General features: G+C 36.6%; 1 protein-coding gene across 1 annotated transcript in view; it reads right to left on the bottom strand.

Moving 5' to 3' along the window:
* Positions 1-18,716, bottom strand: part of LOC103049495 (ephrin type-B receptor 5) — a 172,729-nt gene that overhangs the window by 25,236 nt on the left and 128,777 nt on the right. The window contains exons 7-11 of the mRNA XM_088138560.1: positions 7,847-7,971; positions 6,792-6,954; positions 5,762-5,876; positions 1,916-1,971; positions 1,710-1,829 (exon numbers count right to left, since the gene is read on the bottom strand). Coding sequence (XP_087994686.1) covers positions 1,710-1,829; positions 1,916-1,971; positions 5,762-5,876; positions 6,792-6,954; positions 7,847-7,971 — 579 coding nt within the window. The remainder of the gene's footprint in view (positions 1-1,709; positions 1,830-1,915; positions 1,972-5,761; positions 5,877-6,791; positions 6,955-7,846; positions 7,972-18,716) is intronic.

The raw sequence follows: 18,716 nt of genomic DNA, 5'->3' as shown, positions 1-18,716 counted from the left end.
CAAATGATCTCTTCTCCACATATCCTATCTCTTATCTATAAACAAATCCATAAAGTGCATCACCATTCCAGTCCTGTTGTCAGCAAAAGTCCATTAAGGGTTACCGGAAATAACAACATATCTATTTTAACCTTGATCAAATAAACCAACTTTATATTCCTACTCTTTACTTCTAACAATCTTTAGTCCCTCCAAATAATGTCATAGAACTTCATTTCTTCTCATTTTTTCTTTGTCCCTTCTCACAAAATTCTTCAAAACTTTAACAAGTCTCTTTTGTAAATCCAGTATAAGAAAATTACCAAGGTCACTCCCTTGGTTTGTTGTTTGTATATCCCTTTTAATTATTAAGACATCAGCCGGTTTCTTTTGTATGTCCAGTATAACATCTTTTTTCATGTCATTCTTGTAGCCTGTCATTTGTAGATCCACTTTCAACTCAGTCTTGATCCTGTCAGGTACAACTTGTTCCTCTTTCATAACATCTTTTAGACACAGTCTATCCATAGAGGCAGATGCTCTTAAAATTAATTTCTGGGTCCATTGTTCAAAAATATCCTTCAATACGTCCAATGTTAAAATATTTTGCTTCATTCTGCAATTGTAAGCTGAGGTTAAGTGTTCTTCTCTTTTAATTATAATCTTTAGTTCCCTCTAGTGTCCAATGTTTAAAATCTTATCTTATTACTTTTTTTTTTTTAACTCAAGACAAGAGTATTTTCCCATGAGAAGGATTCTTTATAATTAACTCCAAAATTTATTTCAAATTTATCAGGACCCTTAGTCCATTTGTAACTTTCTAAAATCAAAGTTTTAATCACCCTTTTGCTGTTTATTCAAAAAAAAAATTTAAAGTTCTTAAACTTGTAGTTAAAGCTTCTTTAAGGATTGAAGGAAACTCACCCAGTGCATAAAACTTGTCAAACCAAAGGTTCCTAATAGCTAGGAAATAGCTAGGAAAAGCAGTTAACAAGTAATTTCCAAAAGTGATTGGAAAAGGAAGTATGTGAACTTAGTGTCCTTTCAAAGGCGCTGACTATGGTTTGAGCAAGATGGTTATTCCCTTGTCTCTTGTGGTCTCCTTGCAAGGAGCAGCTGTCTGGAGCAGTTGTGGGTGATCTCAAGTCTTCTCCTTGTCCGGAGAGGAATTATCGAAGAGCCGGTCTATTTGCTGGCTCTTCATTCTGCCATGGTCGTCAGCTCTGCTTTTTGGAGCCGTCTTCAGTCTGCCATTTCTTCCCCAGGAGTCCAAAAAGGGGCATCTTTTTAAAGGAGGTACTGGCACATGTGCTATGCATACCCCATCAACTCTGAAGCATCTTTTCTGCTTTGGATCTGTAGCGCTGCACATTGAAACAAAGTACTTTTCCCAGAATGCATCCATCTTTAACTCCTCCAACCCCTAAGATGAAGCCTGCACTGTGACAGTGTTGTAATAACACTCGAGTAAAGTTCCATTAGAAAGGAAGAATTGGGGCAAAAAACAGGTAAACAGGAGGAACACCTGACAATTGGATGGACTCTTGTCAAGATCAATAAATTGTACCCAACAAAAAAGAGTAGGCTTACACTGGGATATTTAATTATGCAGGGTCACACTGGGATATTTAATTATGTTTGAGGCTCCAAATGAGAACAAGTGTACTGAAAAATAGGCTAAAGAGCAAATACGATAGCAGAGATTAAATGAGAAAATATTCCTTCATTACCTGATCCAATGACTTCCTCTATCTTGACAAAAGATACATCAATTTCCTTGGCAAATTCCCGAATAGCTTCATTGGGGTCTTCATAGGTAGAAGGGTCAATGTAATATTTGACCCCAAGGCCTGTGAGGGAGACCACAGATCCCAGAATCAGTTACGAGCCTGATAGAAGAGGTAATTAAAAAGAGAGGAGACCCTCAATTGCTTACCCCGAGTGCTTATGTACTGTTGCAGGCGATCTGTGTATGGAGTTTCTCGTCTCTTACTGTGGAAGAAGAAAACATAAAAGGAAAACTAAAATAGGATGACCTTCCTAGTGTCAGATGCATCAGCTCCAAAGGACTATTTTAGAGCTAAGAAAAAGGTACAGGCAAGAGCAGTCAAAATTGTCAGGATGTTGGAGAAATAATCATGGGGTTTCTTGAAGGGGGAGGAAGTTAATTAATATTCAATCATTCTACGTCTGTTCATAAGTTATGTGTAGGTCACATTAAGTATAACTTCCTTTCAATGTAAGAGAGGTCAGAAGGAATGTAGAAAATTATTTACGGTGAGGATGGAGTAGAAAGAGAAAAGATTGTTCTCTTTTTCTTATGATACTAAATCTGAACCTCAACTGACTGGTTGTAGGAGGTTTGGGTAGACAAAAGAGAATACTTCACATAAAGTCCAATGAAATATTAGCATAATAGATTTTCAGCATTAGCAAAGAGTTGGACTAAATGACCTTTGATCATCTGTGACTGTAAAATATGCCATTGGTTTAGATGGGCATTGTTGGAAATTGTAATATTCGAAATAAGTATTTCTTTATTCAAAATATTTGCATGCTGCCTGAAGCAGTTTTCAATAAAATCCTGAAGCAGTTTTGAATAAAAATGGAGGAAGCATAGCAGTAAATTAAAGCATGTAGTAAAAACATTATGTTGGCTAGTTTCATCTGGCAGAACTCTTATGATATTCTTAAATACTGAATGGACACTTACCATACAGCAAAATGACACTGGCAGTTCTCTTGGGAATTCATCTGATAATCAGATGTTGCGTAGGCTCATTTTGCGCACTTTTTACATTTGTTTTGATGCTCAGCAACACATATCCAGTTACAAAGACAATTTATGCCAGCATTCGCAGTAAGGTGCTATACAGGGGAGCCCATGACTATTCATTCAGTGACAGAGTTTATGATATAGCTCTAAAAGTAGCATTCTGAACATGAATTTCAATGCATTAGGCAGAGTACCAAGTAATGATGTGAAATGCATTTGATTGGAACTCCTGTGTGCTTTAATAGCCTTTAGATTAGATGAATAATTATATCTAGTTTTGGGATTTGGTGATTAGACAAAAAATAGTAACGAATTTCAATTGAAGTCAGAATGAAAACTGGAGCTATTTGACTCTACTTTCAAACAGCTTGCTTATTTGCTGTTTTACAGGAGTTTTAAACTGATCTATAATGGAGATGGGGATGTTTATCTATTTATTTGGCCAAGGCTTGCATTCCTTGGGAGAATCTCTTGGGGTCATTTGCTAACAGTGGGCAGGCCTGAAGCAAGTAGTGAGTGGGGTACCCATTATTTTTCTGACACCCTCTTTATTCTCTTTTTGATAACTTCTCTCTTCACCAGATTGCCAGGTGAAGATGAGACAGCTCTTACCAGAGGTCTAAACTGATCACTTGCAGAGGCTGTTTGAAATTAGACTGGGGACTAAAGCTATACGTTGCCTGTCTTTCAATTATAGCTGAGATGAGCCACCTTTTTCAGGCTTGGAGTCACATGACTAGTGATATTACGATGTCACAAAGTGAGTGGGGCTGGTAACTTCCAGGGAAGAAATGGTGAACTGAAGAACGACCATGGTGGAATGAAGAGCCAGTGAATAGACCAGTTCTTTGGGATTCCTCTCCTGACAAGGAGAGGACTTGGGATTGCCGAGAGGTGCTCCAGACAGTTGCTCCTCACAAGAAGACTGAAAGACAGCAGTCTCTGGTGGGTTTAGAGCTCTGGGAGACATAGGAATAATCATCTTGCTCACACCATGGTCAGTGCCTTTATGGACACAGGGTTCTCATACTTCCTTTCTTAATCACTTTTGGAAATGGCTTGTTAGCTGCTTTTCAGATATTAGGAACCTTCAGAATGGTAAGTTTTACTACACCGGGTGAGTTTCCTTCAAATCTTAGTGAAACAAGTTTTAAATACAAATTTAAGGACTTAAAAAATCTTTTTGGGAGGGGGAAATAAGCAGCAAAAGAGTGATTAGAGCAATGATTTTGGAAAGTTACAAACAGACTAAGGGTCCACATGGATTTGAAATAAGATTTTGAAAGTAATTATAAGAATCCTTCCCATGGGAAAATGCTGTTGTTTTGAATACATACATACATACATACATACATACATATATGATAAGATGGGATTTTGAAGGTTAGACGCTAGAGGGAACAAAAAGGAACTAAAGATTACAATTAAAGGAGGAAAACACTTAGATTTGATTTACTAATACAGAATGGAGCAAAATACTTTAACGTTAGATGTACTGAAGGATATTTGTGAACAAGGGATCCAGAAGTTAATTCTAAGAATTTCTGCTATTACAGGTAGACTGTGTTTGGAAGATAATATGGAAGAAGAGCAAGTTTTACTGGACAGGACTGAGAGTGACTTGAAAGTGGATTTAAAAACGACAGGCTACAGGAATGGTGTGGAAGGAGATGCTATACTGGATATACAAATGAAGCTGGCTGATGTCTTCACAAACAAAAGAGTGACCTAGATAACTTTCTTATATTGGATCTACAAAAGAGAGCTGTTAAAGCTTTGAAGAATTTTGTGAGAAGGGACAAAGAAAAAATGAGAAGAAATCAAGTTCTAGGACATTATTTGAGGGGATTAAGGATCAAGATTGTTAAAAGTAAAGGGAAGGAATATAAAAAGATCAAGATTGTTAAGAATAAAAGGAAGGAATATAAAGTTCATTTATTTGATCAAGGTTAAAATAGATATGTTGTTATCTCTGGTAACCCTTAATGGTCTTTTGCTGACCAGGACTGAATGATGAAGCTTTAAAGGTTTGTTTATAGATAAGAGATGAGATACAGGAAGAGATTATTTGTTATATTTTAAGAGAAGGTGATAAGTTACTAAGCTTATTTTTACTTGTTGTGATGAAGGGTGAAGTCGTTTCTTTATATATTTTTCTTTTTCTTTATTATTTTTTTCTTTCTTTTTTCTTTTTCTTTTTCCCTCCTTTTTGCACTTTCTATTTTTCCTTTTTTTAAAATTTGTATTAGTTTTTCTCTTTTTAATTGTAATGTTCCATAAAATTACTATTAAAAAAACCCAAAGTGAGTGGGGCTGGCCAAACATACATTTTCATTGTGCAGGCATGAGGGTCAAAGTGGCAACAAGTCCTGCAGAGGCTTATCCATTTACTCTTTCACACCCCCCCCCCCTCAAATAGAAAAATATAGCTCAGTTGGAGGGGGTTGTGGTTTTTAAGAGTGTTCAGGATGCTTTAAACCTCTGCAAAGCTGCATAGATCATTTCCACCATTTAACATTCCCCTTCCCCCCAAAACACTAAAAAAAGAGGTTCAAAAGTTTGGGCCTTGGACACTCTGGAATGCAAACAGGTTGCCAAGAATTCCAAGCAGCCTACAGGTTGTCTACCCCTGATTAACAGTCTTCCTTTAAACATATTAGTAGAAAGAGTATCTCCATCATTGAGGATATATTGACCAAAGATACTCTCCTATTAACCTGTCACGTTTCTCCAGCTACCTCGAGGTTTGAGTATGAGGTCAAAGAAGCATGGTATGCCCTCCTTCCCCACACATACTGGCTTCCAACTACGAATCTCTCTTGTGTAATATGTGAGATTCCAGATGTAATACGGAAAAAATGGCAGACTCTCTCTCCCAGTGGAGTTCTAGGACATAATAATCCTGTTTGAAAGCAGCTTTCCAAAATCATGTTGTACTCCCTTACCTGGGAGTAGTTTTGTGTTGAATCAGAAATATCTTTACGGGGGTAAAAGCAGAACACCCACCTTTTAAAGACAATGGCCAGGATGGCAATGGCAGCGATAACCATGAAGGCCAGTCCACCCAGCGCTGAGCCTACAATAAGTGGCAGTCGGTCCTGAACCATCTCAGAGCGCTCACCTGTCAAAAAAGGAAGGCAGCCTGTTATTTTCTCATATATAGTCTTTATCAATAGAGGTGAATATGTGTAGCTCTGAACACACTCTCCCAAAGTGTTGTTAGGAGCTCTGCAACTACAGCCACAAATGTTCTGAAGTGCCCTGTTTCCTCTGTCTGAAGTACCCAGGTCTGTAGAGCAGAAAGGGTCATACTTATGCTGACCCCATCAGCTCTCCTCTCCCCATAAGGTTTTGTCTGGGCAACACATAGATGTGGATCTGTTGACCTAACCCCAAACCTCTGTGCCATTTGGCTTTATCATCTACCAAAATATAAGAGACCTTTCAAATCCCTCAGCCCTTCTTTCTCTCTCTCTCTCTGACACACTTACACACACCAGTTGCATTGTGCCATTTTATTTAATTCGTTTTTTGAATGAAAAAACCAGGTCTTTTTTATTGTCAATTTTGCCAAAGCTCTTCCTTTCCCTCCTTTCTTCAATGGCACTTCTACACAGCTCGTGCAATTGAAAGTATCTTCAGCCACTTTCCAGAATTAGCTGAAGATACTTTGATGCCTGTGATTACCCCTCTGGTCAAACACATATGCAATTTGCACGGTCACAGTTCATCAAACGGTTCTTCCACAAAAGCCAAATTGAAATGATGAGACTTGTTCAGGATAACTCCTAGTTAGATTGCACCTTAAATGCATAAGTGTCGCCACATCCTGGAATGAAGCAACACTTGATAATACATAGGCATATGGGGAGTCAAGGCATGTGTTAGCCTGTTAGGTATGTGAGGGCTATAAAAATTTATGAGGCAGAAGCAAGAGAGCGATAAAAAGAGAAAACAGATTGTTCAGGTAAGTATGAGCGTGAGAGAAAGGTATTAATAAATCTAGGTTTGGAAACTCAGAAGGTGTGTCACTTACCTCCTACAAGGGTCTGGAAATACATCTTTCCACTATATGGCCCATAACCCACTGATGTCCGGGCTCGTACTTGGAAAGCATATATCTTCCCTGGGCTTAGACTGGAGATAGTGGCCATATTAGTCTCACTGGTTAAGGTGAATGAAGTGTCTTCATCTTCTGACTAGGAATCAATAGAGGCTGATCAATAGACTCCCACTTCTTCAACCTCAGCAATGCCCTTTTCTCAGATGTATCCACATTTTTGTTATTTAGTCAAATTTCCTTTCTGCCCAAACTCCTGAACTACTCGCTCAAATTATCAACTACTGCTGCTTCTGTTCTTGTATCCTTATGAGGATGGGAGGCTAAAGAAACAATAAGAATGATTTTCATAGGGAAGAGGGAAAATGCCATAACAAAATGCTCCAAGGATGGATGACCTGACTCACCCTTTCGGCAATGTTAAACTGTTTCACAACACATAGCTTACAATAACCTCTAAGACTCTTTCTTGTAATAACTATTTTCCACCCCATCCTGGTAACATGAAAACCCTGAAATCAAAATGCTGTGGGCAATAAAAACAACACAACTACTTTCCACAACACTACTGGCCCATTCAGGAAATGAGACTTTTCTGGTCTAGAAGCTATGGAATTTTATCCTTCCCATATGGGTCCTTTCTGCTTTGTTTCATTTCTGGAATGATGTGAGATGAGATCCTGTGGCAGGGGCAACTTCCCACAGGTTTTAGTAATATAAAAGGTTGGCACGCTCACCTTCTGGGTCTAAATAGGAGAAGAAAAATTAGGGCAGATCTATTCCAGAATCCTAAACTGGTTTTAAAGCCCCATGTCTACTCCAAAAGAGCCTGGAAGCTGTCGATTTCTATGGGTGCTGAGAACTTAGTAAGAGGTAACTTTTCTGGACCAATGCTAGGTTTCTTGATGGGGAGCCACAACAGTTGTTTTTGTTCAAATTTATAGAGGAGACTTACTATAGAAGTCAACACTGGAAGTGAAACCAAAACTCAAATGCTAATTTTTAACTCCGGTCTTTTTTCACCAGTTTACCTTGTCAAAATAGCGCAGCTGATAGTCCAAGATGATTCCGTTTGGCTGATCAGGCTGCGGCCAGGACAAAGTGATACTGCTCGGGGTGCGACTCACCTGATGCATCATGGGGACCGCAGAAGGGACTGCAATGAAAAGAAGGGAACAGTGTTAGAGACGCTGCTTGCTTCCATTTTGAACTGCTTGTTGTTATTAGTTGGACCATGAAGAATTCCAGTTTGCCAGGCTATTGTCACCCTGCCTGCTTGCAATACAATTGTTTAACTGCGTGCACTGCTAGAATAATCTGCTTTTCTAAGGTTTGGATCCTGACTCTAAAACTTGAGAGGAACTCAGGATTGTACTTGGCATGTCAGAGGGCAAGGCTGGCTATGCCTGCTGCTCTATTGTGAAAAAGGACAGGCATGGCAGAGAAGCAAAGATCGGAATTATTTCACTAAGGACAAAATACCCCTCCCCTCTGTGATTCTGAATCCTCATTCTGAGAATTTGCTCCTTCTGTCCGAGACTAAACATTGGCAGTCCTAATCTAAACTTCACAGTACCCAAGGCAGGGTATTTGCTTGGGGACAAACCCGTATATAATGTTAACATTAGCAAACACTGCAAAGACTGTGCAGCTAACCCATGGTATGTATCCATGCTGGAAGATCTCTGATACATCCTTTAATGTATTCTAGTCCGTGGGTTCTAATTAGTAGACCAAATCAATTCAAACTGAAGGTGGCCTTGCCAATGATGGTCTATTGTTACTTGTGGGGCAACTAAACTTTGAGAAATGGGCCCCTCCAAGGAAGATATATAGACTCTACTGTGGCTGTCATATTGCAGTTTTGATATGTACAGGCTTAAGTCAGTAGTTTAACTGCTTCTGGGTACCCCTTCAAATATTCTGGATTGCTTTAAGAGGCTCTGCTGACCCTTTACAGAATTGCCACTCATACTTGCAGGATGCCTGAAAATATTGCGGGACTGTGGGAACTTCCACACATGAGGCTTAGTTTGCTTTTCATCTGCTATTTATGTGAATGTCAGATCCTTCTCAAAGTGGAATATTTAAACCAGAAAGAGAGCCATTTGTAATTCAAATGCACACTTTGGCCAATGGAGGTTTTACATTCGCATTAGAAACCAATTCATGGGAGGAAAAAAACAGCTCTAAGCCTCATGCATGAATATATCCATTGTTAATTTGAAGCGGCTTTGAAGGATTAAGCTGTCTTATATCTGTTCTTTCTTGTTCTTCCTTTACTGTATATTTTTAATATTTGGTTTTATTTTTATTTATTTTACAATATTCTATGCCACCCAATTATAAAAACACTAGGTGATGAGAGGTGGTGGAGTACATCTGCCAAGCAAAAGTACTGAGCTTAAAACTCCCAGGTGCAAAGCGTGTCTCAGTTTGTAATTTATTGTTTCATTAGAATGTAACCTCTTAATATGGCATTTATTGCAAGCCATATGAAATCTATCTATCAACTTTATATCCTACCCTTTCTCCAAGGAGCTCAGCTTGACTTAAGTCTGTCTCCTCCATCCTCCCCACCACTTATCGAAAGACTGTTCAAACCCCTTCAAGAGACTTCCTAGGAAACCTTCCGTTGCTAATGCTTTATTCTTCTTATTCATTGAGAAATATAAACTATACAATATAAAATGGCTATCTTCCAATCATTCCATATGTTATTTCTTCCTGAGAAATTTCCCTTTTCCCTAGTTTATATTTCTGTCCAACTGGCTCTTGCTCTTTTTCAGATATTCACGGCCATTTTCCTCGGGGAGTCAACTAACGTTCAATGTTCCTGGCAGTTGGGCCAGGAAAAAAATCATGTCGAGTTGTGATGGTTTCAGAGAAACTAGTAGTTAGTTTGAAGGGCCTGGTGTGAGGCAACAGTTTAATCTCCAGATCAGGTGAATGTAAAAGGTGGCATCATGCATTATTCTCTGTGGATACCATCCTACGCTGGAATAATGAACTGAATAGTACCGAAATTGCCAGACATTCTTCCTCTCACTACCTGACAGTCATAATCCCTGTCTGATCCAGCCATATTCTTTGTGCAATCAAAATACATTTTGTTCACTGACTGAAAAGTAAGAACTTGGGTTTGCTCATTTGTAATTATGCACTTCTTGTAATATACTGCAAAAAGAAAAGAAGATTTGTTTTCAGCAGAAGACAGCACTGTTCCTCAGCTTCTTTCTAAATATAAATATAAATATTTCAATGATCACACAGCCCTAGAACATGGGAAAGGGCGGGAAGGCATACACCATTGCACTATTGTTATCCTACAGAAAGCATAGTTTTGACACTCAGAATATAGATTTTTTTTTTAAAAAAAAAGTTCCTTCTGTGCTTGAAAATTTTTCATTTTTCAAGAAACTGTTTCCATAATGAATTATCTGAATGGATATTTCTGCACATCTAACCTCAATCCCCACCAAAGAGCCTACATTTCATAGTCAGAAATTTCCCAAAGAAGTTGCCAGCCAAGCTTACTGGAGATTTTGCTCTAAAGTTCATCTAACACTCCTGAGCCACAAACCCTTTTTTTTCTCCAAGGAACTGGAGAATTCCATGGAGCATAGTTTACAACCACTGTACTAACATTTACTTGGAAGAAGTAACATGAGAGGGCCAAATATAGAATCGTTGCAGAAAAAGAAATTACTACCCTCCTGTGAAATCTTGCACAAAATTCTGCAGCCTGAAACCAATAAAGTTGCCTGCATGATTAAGATTAAAGTTAGTTTAACTAACAAACTTGGAACAATATGAAACCTGTGAACACCTGGGCCAGTTAGTAAATCTGACGAAGCAGTAAAATCAACAAAGGTGCCTGTTTTTTCCCTCAGTGCTGACAAACATAAAAGGACTCAGTTCAAGTTTTTTTGTTTGTTCTTTTTCAGATGAACAAGATGAATTTATTCAGAGGGAAGGAAATCAAAGAGGCTTTAACCAGCTTATGCAAGCATGAACTAGTTTCAAATAATATAAATCAAGTTAAAAAAAACCCAGAAGAATACTGAAATATTTCATCTACTTCTTGATTTTTATTCTTCTTCTTGACAAGAATACTTTTATCTACTACTATTGTTTTATAAAATGTGTGCCATTTTTCAAAGGAATGAAGATATATAAACATGTTCCTGACCCAAGGAGTTTATTGTTTGTGGTATACTGGATTAATACATTTCAATATACTTGGACTTTGGCTTCATTCATGCATGGCATGAAAATGACCAAGCTACTGCCTGTTTCTTTTCTTCCCTTTCCTCACATTTTTTTTGAATTTCTTCTTGTGTATCTCAAATGAGCAAATTATACTTTGCCTTAAAACTGGAAATCACAAATTAGTTTGCAGTTCTGGTCTGTAAACAAGTAGTTTATACAGTTTATACCATACAACATAAGGTATAAGGTTAAGGTTTACCGTGAACCAGAAAATGAATTAAAGTAAATGTAAACTTTACTTTAAATTTTAAAATGTAAAAGTAACATCAAGTAGAGTGAAGTGAAGTAAGTCTACCCAAAGCTTCCATTGATTACACCAAACCAGAATTTGGTGTCGCATCTGTATGAAGGCTTTGTTATAGTTGGATACGTACAAGTAAAGGAAGTTAAAAGGCTTTATAGTGCACATGTGAAATCTATATAAATTTTAATGCTAGTGCAGATTATAAATGCAGATATACTAGAAAATGTCATTTTTAATACTCCCCAATATACAGAGCTTGCTCCAGTAAAAAAATCACCACATCCAGATTCTTTCTTTACTGTAGCAGATCCCAGAGAGTGTGATGAAGTTCAGATTTCTATAGAAAGGATATTCTTATTTCTTTTATATATGGTTTCTTACAGGAAAGGCATAGATCTTTAAAATAAAAAAGACTCCTGATTCCATATAAAAATGCAACAAATACCCCCATACTTGCTATGAGTGTACAGCAGATCGAATATCTCTTCCTCTTCCTCTTTGCTAGGTTATTTTTATGGGTCTCATTATGTAGCAGTTGTGTATAACTGTATACATGCATGTACAGAAAGAGTCTTGTGTAAAAACGGCCACAGATGTTATGTGGCTATAGCTGGAGAGGAAATAGCAGAGGAGCGATGAGGGAGGCCAAATAAATCCAGAGGGACAGAAGTAGGAAAAAGTGGTCCCTACAAAGAGCACATTTTAAAGCTGAATTTCCTGATCTTTCGTTGAAGGACCATTGCTTAATAGCAGAGCGCATGCTTTGAGCCTAGAATGTTCCACATAGGATTCCTGGCATCTTCTGGCACAGCTCAGACAAGCCCTTCTCTGAGACCCTGGACAGCCAAAGTCCATCCAAGCAAACAATACTGATTCGGGTGGATGAGGCAACTGATCTCTAAGGAAAGCTTTCTACCTAACTTTGAGATGTTTAATTCATTACAAGCAGAACACACCAAAGGGTACGTCTTCTTCTTCCATTACTTGCTCAGCAGACACACTCTACCGATGTAGCCTTTGCTTTATAATCATTCAAGATTTAAAACAACAGGAGCACCAGTTTCAACAAACTGTGCAAGTATCAATTCCACAATTAAGTTTGGAATTTCTTCATACTTTACTGAATGGAAGCTTGAATGGAATACACAGTAGAAGGGCCTCAGGGAAAGAACAATGGAGTGGAATACTCACGCCTAAAACTCCACTCATCGCAGTTCTAAGAAAAAAATTAAAAAAGAGACTTTGTATACAACTGATGATCGATGAGTTTAATGATAGATGCCATGACACAATTCTTTCTGGCAAGACTCATTTTGGGACTATTCTATTTTTGTAAATAAAATGGAGATAAGGTTTTTGCTTTATGTCTCTCAGACTCGATAACCAAAGAGCAACTTTTACTAGACCAATATTTGCTAGAAGACTTTATTTATAAAGCTGGATATAAATGATCTCCCTACTCAGTAAGGTGTTTCTCTGTCAGAGGATGGGTTATGAGTTGTCTCCATCTGTTATTGCTGAGCTGTCCCCTCACAAACTGGGAACTGGCAGCTGAAACATCAGGAAGTAGTGGGGGGTGTTTAACATACAACCAGGAAAACCAATATGTCAATCGGTTGATTAGAAAACTTGCCCCTGAGGACAATAGCTCCTTCTGAATGGGAAGCTTTTTAAAAATACAAAAAAACAATTCAACAAACTTGTTATTTGTGGCACAATGTTCCAACAGGATAGGTGCAGTCCCTTTAATAGGGTCTGTGGTAATATGTCACCTAGTTTTGTGTTGAAGGTATTAGATGATTAAATTCTAGGGCCCTACAGATGTGGGGACAAGAGCTTACCTCTTAAATGTTCCCAATCACTTATTCTACATGTGCAGAACTCATGAATGTAAATTCACAGATGCTACAGCTTTTACTTAAAGAAAATATCTATAGTGCAAATATGGTAAAATAGAAGGGAAAAATAGCATACAGAGTTCTCAGCAAGTCCTACATCATAGATCCCCAATGGGGGCTTGTGTCCAGCTTTTAACACTCACGGGATCCCTGCCACAACTAACCTTAGTTTTTTATAGACTATTTTTTTGGAAAGAGGGAAGTGGAAATGCTGCAAAGTAACCAGCACCATCTGTATTTGCCAGAATGTTTCTGGAACCTATAGGCATTTCTGGAAAAATCAAAGTACTGGGTGACTATAATCCAGTACATTGTTTAGAATGCCTAGCTAAAAGCCACAGGTGAAATGGGAGTGATAGGAAGCACCCTGTGGGACTGGAGGAATGTAGCCAGGATCAGCCTCCCAGGACTTTTGGTTAATGAGGTGTTCTGTAAGTGGCCATGTTGCAATGCTAGTTATTTGGGGAACAGTCAAGGTCTCCCAGTGGTACCCATTTCATATTAATGCCATTGTTCTCCAAAATACAAATGTGCCTATTGGCCCAAACAATTTGCTTCTCTCCTAAGCCATCCTTCAGCCAGATGTATTGGATGACCATTCCCAGCAATTCTGCTAGCCAAAAATTCAGAGAATTACAGACCAATATGTTTGGGGGCCACCAGGCTGGCAAACACTATTCTAAGTTCAACACAATTGTCTCATCAAACCAATACATCCTCTTTTCTCTCTGGCCTGTTCTCTTGGTTGGTGGCATGCACTGAATGTGTGCCCAGACCCATCAATATTCCCTCTATATATCTTTCTTATACTTAAGCAGAGGAAGCAGACAGAAAACCCAGAAATGGAAGAAGCTGCAAGGAACACACCTATTGTTTTGAGTTTAAGTTATTTATTCATTGAATTTATATTCCACTTTCCCTGCTAGAGCTCATGGTGGCATACACAAGACTCCCTCTTCCAACTTTTCCCCAAAAAACAACCCTCTGTGGAAGGTTGGACAGAAAGAGAAGGAGTGGTTCAATGTCACCCAGTGAGCTTCTCAGGTTAAAGGTGGACTTCAACCTGGGTCTCTCCAATTCTAGCCCAACACTTGAACCACTGCACCACACTAGCTTTCTTTTAACACCAAATTTTAGAATAAGCTAAGTCATTGGGAAACAGAACAGCCCCATCAGTTTCCAATTTCCATATGGACTTGGTATTATCACAAAATGAACATTTAATTTTTATGCACATAATCATGTTTCTATTTTTTATTTTTAAGTATAGATTCTATATATACATAAAGGAATGGTATTTGAAGTTTAAACTGAGTCTTCATGTAGGTTCTACATCTTTGAGCAATACTGCAAAATGTGTTAAATATTTAAATATAGAAAAGTTTATTATTAGATATTTGTTAAATGGTAGAGGTCGGAAAATGAATTGGTATTGAGAGAATATTGATAAGTGGGCCGAAATAAAATTTATGGATGAAGTTAGTTTAAATGTAAAAGGGTTACAAGAATACAAGAAACAAAATATAATCTTAGCATATTTAAAATCATTAAGGGTAGATATTGCTTATGTGCAAGAGACTCATTTAATGGAACAGAATAAATCTCTATTAATGAAAGATTGGGTGGGGCAGGTTTACCTGACAGATACTTCGATGAAAGCTAAAGGTGTGGCCATCCTGGTTAGAAAAGAATTCCCAATTGATGTACAAGTTATTACTTATGTAAATGGGTGTTATTTAATTTTGTGTGCCAAAATAGCTGAGACTGCAATAGCTATGGTTAATGTTTATGGACCAAATTTAGAATCTCCTATTATGTTTTATGAATGTTTTCAACACTTGAATGAGTATATTTATGATAAACTGATAATAAGAGAAGATTTTAATGAAATACTGAATCCTGAGCTGATAGAAATACACCAGCGTGAAAAAAAAAATAATTAGTGAGGGAAGCAATTAAGACTTATATGGAAGAGCTGAATTTAGTAGGCCTCTGGCATTTGATGTATCCAACTAAAAGAGAATATACATTTTATTCAAATGTACATCAGAATTTTTTTAGGCGTGATTATTTTTTAATATCATCGACCTTGTATCATCAAATTCAAGAATGTAACATTGATGTTTGTTATGTACCTGATCGTAGTGCAGTTACTTTGAAATGTGTGTTTCAGAAACTGGTTACGGTATCAAGAAATTGGTATCTTAATATTTCCCTATTGAATGATACAGAATTTGTACAACAAATACAGGTAGAGACTTGACAGTATTTTGATCTGAATTCAGAAACATCAAATACCTGAATTTTGAATGGGTAGCACATTTGAGGTAGGATTACTGCTTATGCATCACATAAAAATAAGATTAAAAATAAAAGGGAAAATAATTTGAAAGAGTAATTGAAACATCTATGGGCACTGATGGTTAGATGTCTATCTACAGTTTTGTACAGAGAAATACAGAAAAAGAAATATGAATTAATTACTATAATATCACAGCAGACACAATTTATGCTACAGGTTTACAATGGAGATACTGGGAGAATGGACTAATTGTTTAAAGCAAAAAAAAAAAAAAAAAGGCAACGATTCCAATGATTAGAGGTGAAAGAGATGATATGTATAAAACTGCAATGGATATTAATTGTCAATTTTTAAAATTTTATTCAGAATTATATAGTAAACCAGAGAATGTATCAAATGAAAGTACAGAGGCTTTTTAAAATAAAATTAACTTACCACAGATGACACGCATAACCAACTTTTATTTGCTCCAGTATCTGAGCTAGAGATTAAACAAGTAATTATAAAAATGGCAAATGGTAAAACACCAGGATTAGATGGATTTCCTATCAAGTGGTACAAAACATGTATAGATCTATTGACGCCAAAACATCAAGTACAGTATATGAAGATATATTTGATAAGAGAATTTTATCACCGACATTTAATCAGACTTATATTAGAGTTACACCAAAGGCAGATAAAGATCATAATGTGCTGACTATCATCCAATCTCATTGATGAATGTCGATACAAAGATTCTAACAGCAGCATTAGCAAACAGATTACAGCAAGTGAAATCGTTTGTTATTAAGAATGATCAAGCAGGGTTTATAAAAACTAGGCAAGCAGCAGACAATATTAGGTTAACTGTAGATTTAATAGATTTGAATAAAAACAAAGATCAATTTGTAATTTTATCATTAGATGCTGAAAAAGACTTTGACAAAATACACAAGCAGTATATGTTTGCCATATTGAATAGATTTGGATTTCCTTTAGAATTTATAAAATGGATTAAGATATTATAGGAGTCGCCCACATCTAAAGTAAAGGTTAATGGTATGTTTTCTCCTACTTTTCCACTATTTAGAGGAACCAGACAAGGATATCCACTTTCAGCCTTGCTCTTTAACATTTGCGTGGAACCCTTGGCTTGTGCTATTAGACAACACAGAGAGATCTACCGAGTAATACATAATTCAGTCGAACATAAATTGGTTTTATTTGCAGATGACATTCTTTTGTTTATTTCTAAACCTCATACTACTGTTCCAGTGTTGGTGCAAATGATAGATACCTTTAGTAAAACAGCAGGATACTCTATTAATTGGTCCAAATTGGAACTGATGCCGATAGTATTGTATTTGTATTCGTATTGAATCTATTAAATATTTAGGTATGTCTATACCAAAGGATATAACTCAGTTAGCAGCATGTAATATATTCTGAGAGGAATTGCAGTATTTATATCTGGAAAATATTTTCAGAAAATAAATTCTTTGTTTAGAAAATTTCTATGGGGTTCTTCAATTCTGAGAATATCTTTACAGAAAATGCAATTATCAATTAATAAGGGGGGATTTGGTCTTCCAAATCTGGAGCTATATAATCAAGCTTACCTATTGTCAAGTATTAAATACTGGAAGCCAACAATTGGTGTTAATTTTCCGACTTGGAATATACATATAAAACACGTTTCGTCAGATGGACAGTATTAGGATCAAAATACACCAAAACTCTAAGATCTCTGGAAACAATTTTGTCAGAAAGCTATTATTATTATTATTATTATTATTATTATTATTATTATTATTTATTTATTTATTTATTTATTTGACTTGTCCCCGCCCATCTCCCCACAACGGGGGACTCTGGGCGGCTTACAACAAACTAAAATCGGCAATACATAATTAAAAGATTATAAAACCAAAGTACAAAGAGAAAGAGAAAGAACTATGGAACATAATGTCTAATAAAAAAAGATTTGACCCTTTTTCTCATGCCAAACTGACTTTATGGGGAAACCCAACTTTAAAAATTGGGAAAAAGATGGTGATATGGAAAAATTGGATGGAAGCAGGGATATTGACTTTGGACCAACTGATAGATGATGGAGATGAATTTTTAACATATGCTGTGTTAAGAGATAAATATCATCTACCAGGTGTAACCCAATGGCAATATGTACAATTACAACCTTTGTTAACAACATTGTTTGGACCAGCAGCATTTTCAGCTTCTGAGACACCTGAGATATTAGAACAACTTATGAAATCCTTTAAAACCAAAAAAAACTACTATTAGTTTGTATAGATATTCGTTATCAATAAATCAATTTGATATGCAGATGCTAAGAGATGAGTGGAATAAAGAATTAGAAGTTCCTATATTGCCTAGGCAATGGGAGAGCGTCTTAACTTCTATAGCAAGAGTGTCAATGGACTTTAAATTACAACTTACACAGCAAAAAATAATATTTAGAATTTATTGGACTCCACTATGAATGTACAGAAAAAGACTGTCAAAAACCGCATTTTGTTGGAGATGTAATAAGGACAATGCTTCTTTAAAACATATGTTTTTTACAGTGTCCTATACTTATCAGGTTTTGGGAGAAAGTACTGAACTATATAAATATGATTGTGCGACAAAAGCTAAAAATTTCAGATGATAATATTCTTTTGAACTATATACCTAGTATATGGAACTTGACAACTGAACAACGTAAATGGATTCTCTGTGCCCTTATTATGGCTGAAAGACTGATATTGCAACATTGGAAAGATAAATGTATGGCCCCATTTAGTGAATGGACTGAAGACCTGATTACACTTGTTACTTATGAGCGGATTGCCTATAGACGTAGACTTTGTATGGATGAGTATAATGAAACATGGGACTCATTTCTACAAAATGCACTGGGTTAAAAAAAAACGGGATAGTCCTATAACTCTATTAGAAATATATATGTACATGAACAACATTTGTATTAGATAAGCATATATAGAACTGGAACTGTATGCTATTATAATAATATGTTACCTTTTTGTTGTTGTACTTTTTCACTTTTATGTTAAAGCACTTTTATATATTTTTTCCTTTTTTTGTAATAAAAAAATTTAATAAAAAAACCCCAAACAAACATTTTTAGAGCACAATACAACTGTTTGGAGAGGTTATGCTTTTGCACATAATACCATCCC

Source organism: Python bivittatus, unplaced genomic scaffold (genome assembly GCF_059951505.1).
Source record: "Python bivittatus isolate LINGU-HERP-01145 unplaced genomic scaffold, Pbiv_v1 ctg000270_np1212, whole genome shotgun sequence".
Taxonomy (NCBI): Eukaryota; Metazoa; Chordata; class Lepidosauria; order Squamata; family Pythonidae; genus Python; species Python bivittatus.
The sequence above is the reverse complement of the archived record's forward strand: the minus strand, read 5'-3'. Positions and strand labels throughout refer to the sequence as shown.